Source organism: Corvus kubaryi, unplaced genomic scaffold (genome assembly GCF_017639235.1).
Source record: "Corvus kubaryi isolate FWS band 111438036 unplaced genomic scaffold, C.kubaryi_AGA036_p1.0 split1-131, whole genome shotgun sequence".
Lineage (NCBI taxonomy): Eukaryota > Metazoa > Chordata > Aves > Passeriformes > Corvidae > Corvus > Corvus kubaryi.
The window spans coordinates 6,671,053-6,686,565 of NW_024582073.1; the positions used below are offsets into that span (position 1 = coordinate 6,671,053).

Here is a 15,513-nt window from a genome sequence, read left to right on the forward strand (position 1 = left end):
CTACTACTACTACTACTACTACTACTACTACTACTACTACTACTACTACTGTTTATTTTTACTTCACTCCCCTAATTGGAAATCCAGTTTATATCATCTCAGATTCTTAGCATTCACAGCCAGAGCAATAACCAAACTGCCTCTGAAGTATCCAAGATTTCAGATGTAAGTGCTCCGTTGTTGCATAGGGCTGATCTTTGATTCTGTAATTTGTTAAAGAAATGGCAGAAGTGCTGAGCTGTGGACGTGACTAAGGCTAGACAACAATTCTGAAAAAGCTTGCTTTTTATCTGTGGTCAGTCTGTCAGTGTGTTGTGGTAAAGTCTCTTAGTTTCTTGTGTTCCTAACACTTGGTCTATTTAAGTATCGACGTCAATATATTTCTTAAAGCTCTTCCTTAGGTGCTTCTGCACAGTACGTCTTCCATGGTCATCTTCTCTTCTCCTGCTCTCAGTTCCTTCTTGGAAGTTTCATGCACAAATTCAGCCACCTTTCTGTGCCAGTTGCTTGCTCTTCTGTGTCTCCTTTTGTCCAGTCTAAAATACTATCTTGTGTCACTCATATGTGTTCACGGTTGTTTTGTTAGCTCAGTATGACTGAATCACATCTTTAAAGCTTACAACTTTTCACCTCTTTCACACTCAGTTGCTGTACATAATCACTATTGTATGTCATTGAGGACTGATATCTAAAAATTTTCTGATGTTACTTCAAAACCTGTCCTCAGCGATTTTTAGTTGTTTTTTTTTTTCTCAAGAGGCCATTTCCTGTCTCAGATCTTGCTAGTTTCTGCTCCCATACTTTCAACTTTTTATATCAATTTCTACCAAGCTGCCCTTTATGCTTGAAAGAAGCTTTCTATAAATGTCTGCAAAGTCACTTCATTGTTTCTCATTATGTTCCTGTTTAAACTTACTTTTCCTTTTGTTCATGTCATGGGTTTTTTTTCCTCTGTGAAGGTTAAAAATTATCACAAAGAATTAAACTCGTGTTGTGCTAAAGTTGCTATCTGTAATTATGCCCCCATTGGCTTTCCAAATCCTGTCTTTTATGTTAAATTCAAACCACAAGCTCCTTGTAGAGGTTATGTATCCTGTATAACCAGTATTGAGTGCCTGCACAGTTCAGTTGTGATCTGACATGATCTAAATCAAGAGTAATGTTAATGTAAGTATCACACAGCACTTCATTAAGAGGGTAAAGGTATTGACTAGTGTTAAAGCTAACCCAAACAGCACTTTACTCCTCCTTTTCACCCCAAAGCTGCACAGTCTACTTGTCTGCTCTGTTGGAAAGTTTATTGTTACTTCCTGTGCCCTGATATCCTCTCCAAATACTTTCTGTCTTCTTCAGCTGTATTGTGTCCCTTGTGTCTGCAGCTAAGAAAAGCTGCATTTAGTTTTTTGTCTGCACCTCTTACCTCTGTGTCAACTATAAGATAAATACTTTGAAGAGCATTACACACCTGTTCTTTGTTATTAATTCGTTACCTGTCTGTCTGTATGGACACAGGTCGTGCTGCATTCCAGTTGTTGGAATAATTCAGCTGGCCTAGATTTGAGCTGGGTTTTGGAGAAGAGAGGCAGAGGGTGTGCTTTGATTGTTGCAATAGCTTGTAAACAGCTTGTTGCAATAGAGGCGGACCTCAGCAGTGGCTCTTACCACAGAGGTTTTCATGGCTGCCTCTGCTGCTGTGCACCAGGGAAAGCTGCTGTAATTCACTGGCCCCTACAAGAGCTGCTGTCAGGATCTCTGCTGACACTACAAAACCTCATTCACTCTTAAAAGCCAGGCACCTACAGCAGGATTTTTCCCCTCACGGCGCATGCTATGGGAAGTTCACTTTGCTGAAGGGGAGCAGTCTGGAAGGCCTCTCTTGCAGCAGCATCTCCAAGCTGTTTGCCAGTAAAGTAGACCTACCCCTGGAAAGAGTGTTGCCTTACTTCCTTGGCAGTAGGAGTGACTGCACTGACAAAGTAGCTATTAAAAAAATGCAATATGCTTTTGCTAATATAAGTCAATGCAACTTCACTGCCTGTTGATCTTGGCTTTCATTTTATTTTGGTTTTGTATGATTTTAAATTTCATCAAGTCTTTCACATCTGGGTGCTTATTTAGACCACCATGGAGAATTCATGTTCAAAACACTTTTTCTTGAAGTGTGTCATTCACCAGCCTACAGTAAGTGTTGATTGAGATGTTGCCTTTTTGAATAACAGTAGTGTCTCTATTGTAGAGGTTTGTCCCCACAGCAGATTATGTTCTTGAGACCAGTATGTATGTAGAGGCTCCTTTTAGGAAGTTCTTGGTGGCTGTACATGCTCTGATGTATTATATATCTTGTATAATGTAGCAGATAATTGATACTTGGAGCCTCATCAATCAGAAAACCAAATAGGTATGCTGTATTTCATGTAGGATTGTGTATTTTGCAGGAGTTGCAGAGTAGAAACCAAGCCCTAGGTAAGTCTGCCATCAATGCTGGGAGTTTGAACCATGGCAGGAAGACCATGTACATTAAAGAACAAACAGTAGCTGTGCAATTAGTCTTGCTTTGAAAATGTTTGCACCATACTGAATGGTGAAGTATTGTATTTGAAACTTTATAGTTTATTTAAGAAGGGAAACTACAAAATCATGTCTGCTTGAGTAATGTACAGCTTTGTTGTTAAAGTTGCCTGTGAGTCCAATTTTGGCTAGAGTCTCTCTAATTACAGGAAAGTAGATGTAGCTGCTTAATTTAGAAAGTAGAGTCAATGGAGCTGATAAATCACTATTGACAATCTCTAAAGCAAGCCCTTAATCCATACCAGTATTTATTCCTGGGTTTTTCATATATATTTATTTATATATGTTTGGTGGTTGTTTTGTTTTTATTTTGGGGGGGGGGGGGGGGTTTGGTTTTTTTTTTGTTTCACCTTTTTGGGGTTTTTCAGTTGTTGAGGGTTTTTGTTTTGTTTTGTTCTGAGTTCTCTAGTACTTTCTAGAGTTTAAAGTTTGTTTATGAGAGGCACTGGCTGAAATATTCAATTTTCAGTTGAAAAGTAAATCAAAACTTTTTATATAATTTTTACCATGAGAATGTATATAGATTATGTATATAACTTATCTACTTCCTCTCCTTCTGTTCTCTTCAAATGACCAAAATCTAAGCTGATGAAATAAAAGCATGGATTTTGCTGAAGTGCTTTAGTTACTTTTCTAGCTATCTTTTCACTATTGGCAAGATTTTAATGATAGTTTATAATCTACAAAACATTGAACTAAATCTTGCCTTTTATTCATATTGTTGTTTGCATCTGTCAATTTGCATGTTCAAAATAAGGACTAGATAAGCACAGATGGCGAATTGTGATGTGAAGAGTGAGGTTTTTTCTGAATTGTGACTATGTGGGTCTTGCTGTACTCCCTCACCTTCAGTAGACATGATTTGCTGTATTTCCACTTACCCTGTGCATATGTTCTCATAGCATCCTCCAGTGTGATTATCTGTACAATTACAGCAATCTGAGTGATTAAAAGACTCTGGAAGTAGACACTATGCACGTCTGTTCACTGCATTTCCTGCAGCACTCACCTCTTCCATGGCTGCAGTATCATTAATGTAATACTACAGGTATGTTTCAGAAGCACTGTGGTTTGGTGGATCTGTTAGATCTCACCCTAAGGTCGGTAAGTTCAGGTTGCTTTAGTGAGCAAACTAAAATGGTTTACTAAACCAAGAAATTTTACTTTTGGTTTGGTCTCAGCTATGGGGATTAAGTTCTGAAACCATTGCTGGCCCTGAAGCAGCTCAAAAAAATTTCTTAAAAGGGCTTTTAAAGTAACTTACCAGGGAGAGAAGCCACATTTTCAACATTTTGTTAAGAGAGGTTATACATCACAGATAGGTTAAATATTTTAATAAATTACTTTATGGCCCCTTATTTATGTCCAAAGATATTTGAGTGAGGGAAAAGGTAAAGGTTATGAGTGTTTGTTGGCAGCACCCTGGGAAGATGAAGATAAATTGGCTAATGCTCAATGCTTTATTTGGTGCTTACCTCTTAGGAAGGCTTTTGTCTATGAGTTTTTTGTTTTTAAAATCTCTTTATCGGCATACTAAACCAGTATTTGGTATTAAGTCACGTCTCTTGTTGTGGAAACATATAGACTGGTAGAATGCTTTTTTTAGTTTCCCCTTCTTAATTTTTTTTTTTTTTTAAATTCCCTGCCTCACTGACATTGAATTCCAGTTTAAGGAATTAGAATGCTGAATAGAATGATAAAATAACTGATAAAGTGAAGTCATGTCAACTTGTTGAACTGCGTTGAGGGGCTCCATATGAAACAGATTTCAGAATGTGTCATTACAGAAACCTTGAGGTGCCCTTCACATAAAATTTTGAATCTGGAAGAAAAGCTGGGCTGGGTTTCTGAGCAAAGATGAAGTGACAGGAATATGTTTTTATTAATTTTTCTCTGAAATTCACCGGTCATTAGCTGCATTATAGGTCTGTAATTTGTAGCAAAATTTTTTAGTTCTGAGTTTGGTTTTGGAACTCTTCCTTGATTTACTGTTTGGCCTCATAAAACTAGGCCACTTTTTCCTGTTCTTAAACAAAATGTGTTGCATTTAACATAATCCAGCCCACAATTTAGCTACTTGTTACTTGCCCTCTCCACAATTTTTTTATTGTGGAATATCAAATCAGTTTTTGGACTGTCAGGCAAAATACCCAAGAACTCTTCTTTTTCTTCTTTGTTAGGCTTTTTTCTATCCTTATTGATATTATGTTGGAATTTGTGTGATGCAGTTTGTAATGAGAAACAATAGTGTCAGATGATATCTGCCTCCCTTTCTTTCACAGCTTTCCAGTAAAAAAAAAAAGCAATCCACTGACCTGTTTTCAAGTCTGACTGTAATTGAATTGTGCATGACAATGAAATATGTTGAGGATTCCATTTATCCCCCTTCAATAGCTGTTCCTACTTTGTTTGAAGTGATTGTTTTTATTTATTAAATGACTTTCACTCAGGCTATGAACCTGTTTGTCCGTAGTCACAGTTTGTTCCCTGCTTGGCCCTTTAATGGTGATCTCTGATTAGTCACACTGTTCCCAGCCTTTGGAATCTGTTATTATCTTTTAGAGAGGAAAGAGAGGGAGGAGGATTGAAGTTATCTGTAAATAATTAGGCAGGTGGGCACTTCATGTCAGATGTGAAAAAAAGTGATTTAATCAAATGCCAAATATGAGCCAATGTGTGCCATTGTTCTTGAACCCTGTGAGGCTAAATATGAATAAGCATGCATTCTGCTGTGGCTGTTACTAACACAGCCATAGATGGATTCCACTTTTTTCTGCATGGCTATTTTGTCATTAGTTTAATTTGAAAGAGAGAGTAGTAAACCAATTTTTATGGTTGCACAGTGGCATTAAATGGTGAGTTTCATGAAAGTCTAGTAGAAGTCGTGATAAGAGCGTTAATTTTAAATTTTGTAAGAAAACAAGGAAAGCAAAATAGTTGGCTAGAAAGATTCGCTGCACTAAAAGAATATTATATAAATCTGGCTGCTGTTGTGCTTGCTTATACAATATCTGAAAAAAAGATAGGGCTTCTATTCATCTTGTTTTAGAAAGAAAGTACTCCCAGAAAAGACAGCATGGTGATTTTTCTACCTAATTTTTAACAGATTTTATGCACCCAGATTCCCTCTTCATAAAGGAAATATTTTTCAGGAGATGCAAATTTAGGGAATTCAATATGTGATTCACTTCAGAGAAAGACAGTAAAGGCTAAAAATGTGATCCCGTGTAAGATGAATTGTGTGAAGAATACGTGCTGCCTCAGGATGTATTATGGACCCTCAAAGACAGAGGGGTCTCAGGGAGGCATAGGACAAATAGATAGCTGAAAAGTAGATAGTAATGTCACCAAGGCAGATGGTAGAAGTGGAATAATTGTTCTTGGGCGAAATCGGAGCACTGTCTCTGGGTCCCTGCTGAAGAGCAGGGTGAACTGCTGCTGCCACCCACCATGAGGCTGCAAGCCCATGTCTTTCAGGTGGGATGAATGGTAACATTATGCCTGTGGTTGGGTGATTGGAGAGAGAGAGGGAGAGGGAGATGTCTGAGTGCAGAAGTGTGAGCTTATAAATGGAGGCCAAGTCTCTTCAGGTGTGTTACAAGAGGCTAGGACTTGGATCTCGTTTGACATTCAGCAAGATGCTTGGAAACAAGGAGTTACTAATATTCTGATGTTAAATTATTGCCTACTAGATTATTTTTGAACAGTTAGAAATGTACCATGAAGAATTGTTGTTGGGGTTTTTTGTGTTTTCTTTTCCAAAAGTTTTTTAAACAACTGCTCTATTACATGGCATGCTGGTTTCATCAGGGGTAGAACTAATTTTCCTCTTAGTAGCTGGCACAGTGCTGCAGTTTGGATTTAACAGGATACAAACTTGCACATTTAATACTGAAAGGTAAAAGAATACCTGAGGCCATTCCCTTGTTTTTTGTGTTCAAAATAATCTTCCTTTTTTATTCTAATTTATTAGAGTGGTTGATATTCTATGACAACCTGTGTTTTTTTTTGCTTTCATGGATTTGACTATAATGTCTCTTTGATAATATTTTTCTCAAACCGGGTATTGCTAGTGTGAAGGGGCTGCTTAGAGTAGCACCTTCAAACTCAGTCTTCACTTTTTGTACATTTGGTCGTGTCTGTTGATTTTGCTCACTGACTTCTTTTTTTTTTTCTTCTCCTATTTATACTGTAAAGGCAATGCATGAATCTTTGTTCATCCTGTTCCATTAAAGCCCATTAAAACACTTCTCTGGTGCACTGCCTTGGGCTCTCCTTTATACCACAGCAGGGCAAGTTTCATTTTCAGTTGTAACCACTACACATGAGCACAGAAAGCTGAATTTTAAAGTTAAGCAGTTCCAGGGTTTTCACAGGTGTCTGGAATTCTGTTTACAGAAATAAAAAAAATGATCAGGGACTTGTTTTGACCTTCATGGCAGTGACTCTCAAAAAATATGCAGAGTTTTAGATCAAAGTCACCTTCAAAATGCATTTTTATTAGTCCTTTTGTTCTGTCTCTCCGCTGTTTGCCTCATGCATTAGTCGTTCATAACCTTTGAAAATCACTGAGTTACCACAGTTCAGGTGGTAATTCATCTGCCATACACCACAGAGCAAGAGGAAGCCTCCTTCTAGCATATCTGTTTCCTAAGCTTCCACTTCTCCCATCTGGTGAGGTGGGAAAATTAAGAGAGTTTCAGATAGTCCTGGAATATCTGCCTTGGCACTTCTCAAGGATAAAGTGCCGAATTTCTCAAACTTTCCTGAGAGGTGGGTGGTATCAGTTGCTGAAATTCTTGAGGAATCTGTAACTTGTACAGTTGGCTGCTGTGATTGTTTAAAAGTAAAATGAACAAAAAAAAAATCCACTCCAATCAATGAAGCCTTCAGCTTTTATTTAAAAACAGAATTGACTGACTGCACTATGCATTCTTATTGACCAAGTAAACTAGTAGTAACCCCTTTTGCTAAAGTAAGAGTGTGAACACTGTCTCTTCCTTCCTTTCGCCTGTCCATTCAGCCTGTAACTGAGAGGTGAACAACCAACACCAAGTGTTTAAGTCTGGTCTCCAGCTCCTTCCCTGCAGGGGAGCTGCTGAGGTGCTCATTGAAGCCCTCATGGGGCAGCTGTGCAGAGAAGATCACTTCTGCCATCAGGTAGTGAGGCTGTTGGCATTAAAGTCAGAGTCCTGGTCTAGTGCTGTGCCAACACAAAGAGAGCTGCTGCTTTGCCCCTTTTTCTGAAGTGCAGAAACAACTGGCTGGATTCCTTGAAAAGCAGAATTCTTTTATGCACCTGTATTGTTTATCTCTCTCAAGTTTTACTGTGTCAAGAATTTCTTAATAAAAAGGGGTTTCCTTTTATTTATTTATTGGTTTTCCACCTTTCTTTTGACTGAATCCATTAAGTCTACAGAGGAATTTTATTTTCTATTACAGAAGGCACTTCCTTGAGGCTTTAATAAGTAAAGTGGAATTTCTTTAGGGAAATTTCCTTCCTGATTATGATTATGTATACTTTTGTATGTTGGTAGGTATACAAGGCAGATGTTAACAGATGGTTCTGCAAACTGTCATGTTTAATTTCTACATATTCATGAATTCTTCATAATCTGAAATTTCTTGAAAGATGTTTAATTGCATGTTGAAAAGTTTGGGGGAAAATACAGAAAGCTTGTTTTGTTTGGTTCTTAAAATATGTGGAATGTCTGTCTTAACAAACATAGTCTAACCCTGAAGTACTAAGGTTGCCCTTAAATTTCTGTCCAAGGCCCCCAGAGGTGATTGCACTGTGTGGGAACCTCCAAGTTACAGTAAGCTCCCATCATGTATCTTCTTCCTGAAATAATCACTGTGTGTCAGGGGAGAAGAGGAAGGGACAGAAGGCTGTGTGCATCTTTTGTCTCTCATTCTGGGTTTACTGGCTGCTGTCTGCTTTGCAAATGGTAATACAAAAGAGAATAGAGGAGGTGGCTTCAGATTTATATATGGGTCAAAAACCAGTTGGCTTGCAGACTTTGGTAAATGTAAACATAGATATGGTTGTTTCTCTGTTTTTAGGAATACACTATAGATATAATTTTTGCCCAGACTTGGTATGACAGTCGTCTAAAATTTAACAGCTCAATGAAGGTGCTTATGCTTAATAGCAATATGGTTGGAAAAATTTGGATTCCAGACACTTTCTTCCGGAACTCAAGGAAATCTGATGCTCACTGGATTACAACTCCAAATCGTTTGCTTCGAATCTGGAGTGATGGAAGAGTATTATACACTCTAAGGTGGGTTTTCATTATTTGGATAGAAAAAAACCCCAAAACCCTGGTATGACCAGGAATATGAAAATAATTAATATGAATCAAATTCCTGGCATCTATTTTGTTATGGACTGCAGGAATTTGCAAAGAGTTGATTAAACAAGAAAATAAAGATTATTCTATCATGAAAAAGATGAAATTCATAGTACTGAAATATAATGCAAGGATATTTGGGTAAGGAAAGCTGAAGGGGATAGAAAATTTTGATCTCATTTAGGTACAGGCAATATTTAAAAAAGGATGTTATGTAATATTTATCATCATGGTGGTCTGTCACTAATATATTGCGGATAAATTATTTCTGGTCTAAATACTTCAGTATCTAGTTTCCACCAAATTACATTTTGTAAGTAAAATATTAAATGCTTCAGATAATAAAAATTGTAAGGAGTTTGATTAAAGCTAAGGCCCCAGTCCTGCATGTACTTCTTAACATATTTACCCTTGCAAGCTATTAAAATCAACAAATCTGTTCATCCAAATTAGGCATAAGCAAACATGTTGGTGATAATTGTACTTGGCAAATGGGAGACTCCTGTGCTGCTTTTAAGCTTAAAGCTATATGTACTGATTTTTGAGGCACTTATCAAACAGTTCTTGAAAGGCTGTAGTCTACAGAAACTATTTTAGGGTCATCTTGGTCATATTTTTTAAATACGCCTAAAAAATCTTGCAATAGATCAGGAGCTGGTCAAGAAGTCCATGCAGAGGATGCCATAAATATGATTTTTTTTTAAGAGTTTATTTACTTGTTTATTTACTTATATATTTAAAACAAAAAATAGCACTTTTAATTACTTTCTTCTCAGTCATTTATGCTATGTTCATATGCAGGCTATGTTGTATGAAAAATTTATAAATTTCTCCTGTATCGAATGTAAGAAGAATTAGAATGCTTTACAGGGTTTCTCTTCACTGAATTTTTTCTTAGTATGCATCATTTGAGAGCATACAAACATCTCTGAAGAGCACTTTTTAAACGGTTTATTATGCCAGTTGGTGTTTATAAAAGCCTCTAGAGAGCCCCTTCTGTTGACATGCTAATTTTTTTTTCTTTTTCTAATTAGCAATTGTAGAGTCATACTTGGACTTTACCCTTCCATTGTCCATTCAGTTTAAATGTAAAATTTCCTCCAAAGAGATTCAAAATAACAGAAGGAAATAAATATGAGCAGAAAAATCATGTGAGTCCTCACAGAGCAATGGATTAGAATTACTGTGTCAGAGTATGAGCAATAAAGTGCAGTGATCTGGTAACAAAACAGCAGAACAGGCTCTCACCCAGCACTGCAACATGCAAACATCTGTATAGGTGAGGATATGGCCTGAATTTGACCTAAGGTAAAACAACATTGAGAGGTTCATATCTTGCTTATTGAAGGAACAGTAATATGATCTGACAGTGCTCCAGGTTTGTGGGCTTCCCTGTATCACCACTCTCTTCTTGTCAGTAATTGAGGGGGCAGACATGGTGAAAATTAATTAGCCTTACTGAATCTCCTCTGAGGGTAGCCCATGGTCTGTCCATTGCACCATCAGTGATTCCAGATCTAGTTGTGTTGCTTTTAACAGAAGGCTTGGCTTATTTTCTTTTTATTTGAGTGTTTAACTATCAAAAAATTGAAAATGGAAAGTAAAGGCAATAAATACATAAATCATAGTAGACAAATTTGAAAATCGCCTCCATAGTGATGCAAGAATTTGGCTCAAAAGTGTGGGGAAGGGTCTTTCTTCTTGTCTCCCACAGCGTATGCTAAGAAATACACTTTTCCTTATAAACCTTTGGTCAGGTCATAGTGGAAATTGGTGTAGAATAAATTTTTCAGAGACTTATGAAACTATCTGGCAGCATGTCTCAGAGTCTTTTCCCATCCCTTCTTGTCTAGTGAAAGGTAGCAGAACTGGGTTTTGCACTGATTACTTGGAAGTCCTGTGAAAATCTGTGATAGCATTTTCAAAAGCAGAATGTGATTCAGTTCAGACAATTTTCAGTACTAAGCCAGTTCTAAAATGTTTATAAGTTGTGAATTATTTGAATACCTTAGACATTAAATGAGTAAAAACATTTTCTGCTTTTTCCTATCCAAATACTTTCTTCACCAGAACTGCTTCCATGAGTGTAGAGCAAGTCCAATGTCCCCCACATATTTTCTCTTGTTTAAAGCTACCAGGTACAGCAATGCCAAATGCAATTTGACTTGATATATGTGCCTTTATTTGCTATAATAAGCTCCTCTCCTTCCCGTCTTCAGACCCTCCTTTTTATCCCATTTCTTATAGAGCTGAGAGGTGCCCCCAAATCAACTGAAATTTTTGAAATGGCTTGAAATACCATTTGAAACAACAGAGACTCAAGTTGCATGCAGTAATTGTTCTTGTTTTGTTCTTTGGTGCTGATGCAGGATGTAGTTTTGCTGATACACAGGAGGCTATTCATAATAACCATGAATGGGAAAAATTTATTTCTGGGTATGTTCTTTACTATGTAGTCTGAAATGTCTGCATTCTTGAATATAACCTTTTTTCTTTTTTTTTTTCCCCCTTCCTTTTCTAATTAGGTTGACAATTAATGCTGAATGTTATCTTCAGCTTCATAATTTTCCTATGGATGAACACTCCTGTCCTCTGGAGTTTTCAAGCTGTAGGTGGTAAAACACTTTTTTTTCTTCTTTACGTTTAGGCTTTAAATTTCCTTAAAATCTGGCAGCAGGAGAGCAAATGTTTACTTCTTAAAGCCTTACAGCATAAGAAAGAACTGACTGTTCATGTTTTGAGTAGATTTACTGCATTATTTAATGCATTAAAAAATGAGTTGAATCACATGCATTTTTTGCAACTTTAAAAATAGTCTTGTTGCTTAGGAGTCTAATACGATGCCTATTCCAGTTAATGGAAATGCACTACCCTGGAAAAACTTTGTTTTCTTATGCCTGCAAGACTTGACAGCTTTGAATTAGTTCCATGTGGTATACATAAAAGGAAAAATAAGATATGTCGTCTTCAACCTGCTCTTGTAAATGTTGGATCAGTATAAGAAGTCCTTTTCATTTCAGTGGGACTTATTTTATATGAGTGAAACCACAACCTTCAGGCTCTGGTTTTTTTTGAAGCAAACTTATGTTTAAAAAAAAAAAATCGTAGGGGAATTGTGCTATTGTAATCATAGAATCATTAAGGTTGGAGAAAACTGCCAGGATCATCAAGTCCAACCTACAGTCATAGGCTGAGAACACCAACTTCTCGACTGAACCATATCACAAAGTGCCGCATCCCGTTGCTTCTTGACAGCCTCCAGGGATGGTGACTCCACTACCTCCCTGGGCAATTGGATGGCAAACCATTCCAATGCTTCACAGCCTTTCAGTGAAGAAATTCTTCCTGATATCCAACCTGAGCCTCCCCTGATGCAGATTGAGTCTGTGTCCTCTCATCCTGTTGCTGGCTGCCTGGGAGTAAGAGGCCACTTACTAATAAGTGTCTGTCCTTTTAAGCTCTTCCTGGTCATTTAACAATAATGTAATTACATTTATGTATTAATTCATTGTGATGATTCGGAACCAGTTTTTATTACTGGAGTTTGAGAATATCATGTAGATATTTTCTAAACATTTGTACTAATACAGTTTTTGATTGATCATACATTTACCTAGGCTTAAAATTGAGGCCCTATATTTTGTAGTTAAATTTAAATGTATCAGGTGGACTATAGGCAGTCTGAGATCCACTTTATGTATAGGCCTGGTTTAGTTTGTAAGTCACTTCAGAGATCAGAAAACATGCTTTGGTACATTCTATGGCTGAATGTTTGATTTGTTTTATTCTAGATGGATATCCCAGAAATGAAATTGAATACAAATGGAAGAAAACCTCTGTTGAAGTGGCAGATCCAAAATACTGGAGATTGTATCAGTTTGCATTTGTAGGGCTACGAAATACAACTGAGATTTCTCATACCTTGTCTGGTAAGGCAAAGTGTTGAGTTTTATTTTGTGCAATATCTATGTAGAGCAAGACTAACAGAAGAAGATACAACCTAAAACCATATTAGATGTCATGTAAATGCTTTTTATTCTTTTTTTCAAATTTTCAGGTGATTATATTATTATGACAATATTCTTTGATCTCAGCAGACGCATGGGATATTTTACTATTCAGACATACATTCCTTGTATACTCACAGTTGTTCTTTCATGGGTGTCATTTTGGATCAATAAGGATGCAGTTCCTGCAAGGACTTCTCTGGGTAAGAATGTCTTTTTTCATCCTTGAAGGATCTGGTACTCCCAAAGAATACAAATGTGCAGCAGGGAGTGAATAAAGCACGGCTTACTCCCCTTCAGATTGTGACCATTGGTCATTCTTTCTCTTGAACTGCAAGATTGGGAGTAGGAGAATACTGCTGTAGTTGCACAGCAGAGCTTAAGGAGGCAATGCTGAGCATGGAAATCCTCATCCAGGCCTTGTGGGTCTGCTGTTGTTCACATAAACACATTTTTTCTCCTTTATGCTTTTCTTATCATCTCTGGGGACTGCCATGTGGCAATCATTAGTCTGACACTTAGCATCATGGAACAAATGAGCAAAAATTGTGAAAATCAGGTTTCGTTTTTTTTTGTTGGGGTTTTTGTATTGTTGGTATTGTTTTTTTGGTTGGTTTGTGTTTGTTTGTTTGTGTTGGGGGGGGTGTTGTTTGTTTGTTTTTAATAGAACAATTCAATTATTCTTTTAGATCCAGGATAGGACAGAAAATTTGCAACCAAAGCTGCACTTCAAGCAGTTGAGCCTTTAAGTCACAAAACCTCCTGTTTTTACTACAGACAGTACTGAAGTGTGTTGCAAGTTCCACTGCAAATATAACTCCGTGTTAGTGTCATCTTGGCTGACCTGTTTAGCATGGTGTCAGTCTCCTAAGTTTGACTGTTTAGGATTCATGTGCTGCCTTGGAGAAAAGTTGTAGTCCCCACATAAAGCCTGATAAACACGTAGGTGGAGTGCACAGGACAGCTTTGAGCTTAGCAGTGACAGATGCTTATAGTAGAACTAGTGACAGTAGTCTGACCTATTCTGGGGGAAAGGTCAAGACCTGAAGGGTTGTATCTTAGGAAGTGAGAGATGTGAGTTAATTTCCTCATCAGTTATAGTGTTGTGAGCACACCATTCCCACCCTACAAGGCCATTTACTACCAGAAACATGGGTCCACACTTAACTCCCTGCCTTTCCCACAGAAACTGGACCACCTGCAAGCCTGCCAGATTAATGAGTCAAGAGAGAAAGTAAGCAAAAATGAGCCATGGCTCAGTAGCCTGATGAAAAAGCAAGGGAAGAGAATCCAAGTCTTGGATCTTAACTTTATGTTATTTAAAAGTACTGCAAAGTTTAGTGAAGGGAGGCTAAAGTCTTGAATAAATAAGTGAAAATTACTTTTGATAGTTTTAGACCATGGTGCATAAATCTCATCAGATTTCTTTGACTGACTAATCATTGGATGACATCCTTATGGGTTCTGACTAGTTATACTACAATAGTTATAACAGGAAAAACTGTTCTACTAGTATCCTGCTGGTTCTGTATCCAGTTTTTTCTTTTTACAAAGTACTTTTTATATGCAATGAACCTAGAAATCCACCTTTGATGTCATGGTTAAGGTGAAGTTTTCAAGCTCCCACTTCAGCAGTAGTAGCCTTCATCTACTTGAGATGAAATACAAACATTTGTAATATCTTATTTACAGCTCCCTGCAGGTAACTGAACTCCTTTCTTATGAACATGCAAAACTCATCATTTGACAGATTGTAGGATGACTTTTCTCACATGCAAATGTTCTGGAGAAGGAGAGTACCTGTCAAATAGACACTATTTTATGGAAAAAGAAGTTTAAACAAGAAAGCCAAAACTAAGCAAGGTCTATCATGGCATGTTTTGTTGTTGGAGGTTTGCTCCCTGTGACAGCACCCGTATGCCCTTCACACAGTAGACAGGGCTGGAAAAATTCGTGTCTCTTTTTGTCCTCTCTGAATGGAAGTTGGTACAGGGAATGGTGGGTGGCACTTCCCACCCAGAGGCTGTGCTGGGGTCTGGTACACTGGAAAGCTTTTTCTCCCATATATATTGGGAGATCCTGGCAGACTGTGGTTTCCCAGAGCAAAAGATTTGAGGTGATTAAAGGTATTTAAATATTTGGCTATACAGAGAAATGCCTAATTGATTTTCAAAAGTATCTAGTGGGAGTGAAGAACTTTTGAAGAACTCTGTTTTATCTGTTTGCCCTTTTAGGCCTATAATTTCATTGGGAAATCTCTTGGAAAATCACTACTGCCTTCCTGCTGCAGGAACAGCCCATAGCAACCGCTGATTCCACATTTTGATTTATAAGCCATAGACACCTTTAGACTGGTGTAACCCTTTTTTTTTTTTTAATAGTCCTGTGCATATAAATAACAAATTATTTATGTGTTCAAGTATTATCTCCAAAGGAAAGGTCACACCTTAATTTTGGACTACTGTGTAAAAGGCTTTGCATCTCCCTGAAGCATCCAATATAAGAAGAAACTGTTAATACCTTATAAATGCTAAACCAATGAAGAGCAGTATAGTTGAGATTTTGAACGCATAGCTATTAAGGCC

At 37.4% G+C, this 15,513-nt stretch overlaps 1 protein-coding gene across 4 annotated transcripts in view; it reads left to right on the forward strand.

The window, feature by feature from the left end:
• The window catches only part of GABRG1 (gamma-aminobutyric acid type A receptor subunit gamma1), a 63,074-nt gene that overhangs the window by 31,725 nt on the left and 15,836 nt on the right, over positions 1-15,513 (forward strand). For all 4 annotated transcript variants that reach the window (XM_042053315.1, XM_042053319.1, XM_042053317.1 and 1 more), the window contains exons 4-7: positions 8,632-8,852; positions 11,447-11,529; positions 12,713-12,850; positions 12,979-13,131. In XM_042053315.1, coding sequence (XP_041909249.1) covers positions 8,632-8,852; positions 11,447-11,529; positions 12,713-12,850; positions 12,979-13,131 — 595 coding nt within the window. The remainder of the gene's footprint in view (positions 1-8,631; positions 8,853-11,446; positions 11,530-12,712; positions 12,851-12,978; positions 13,132-15,513) is intronic.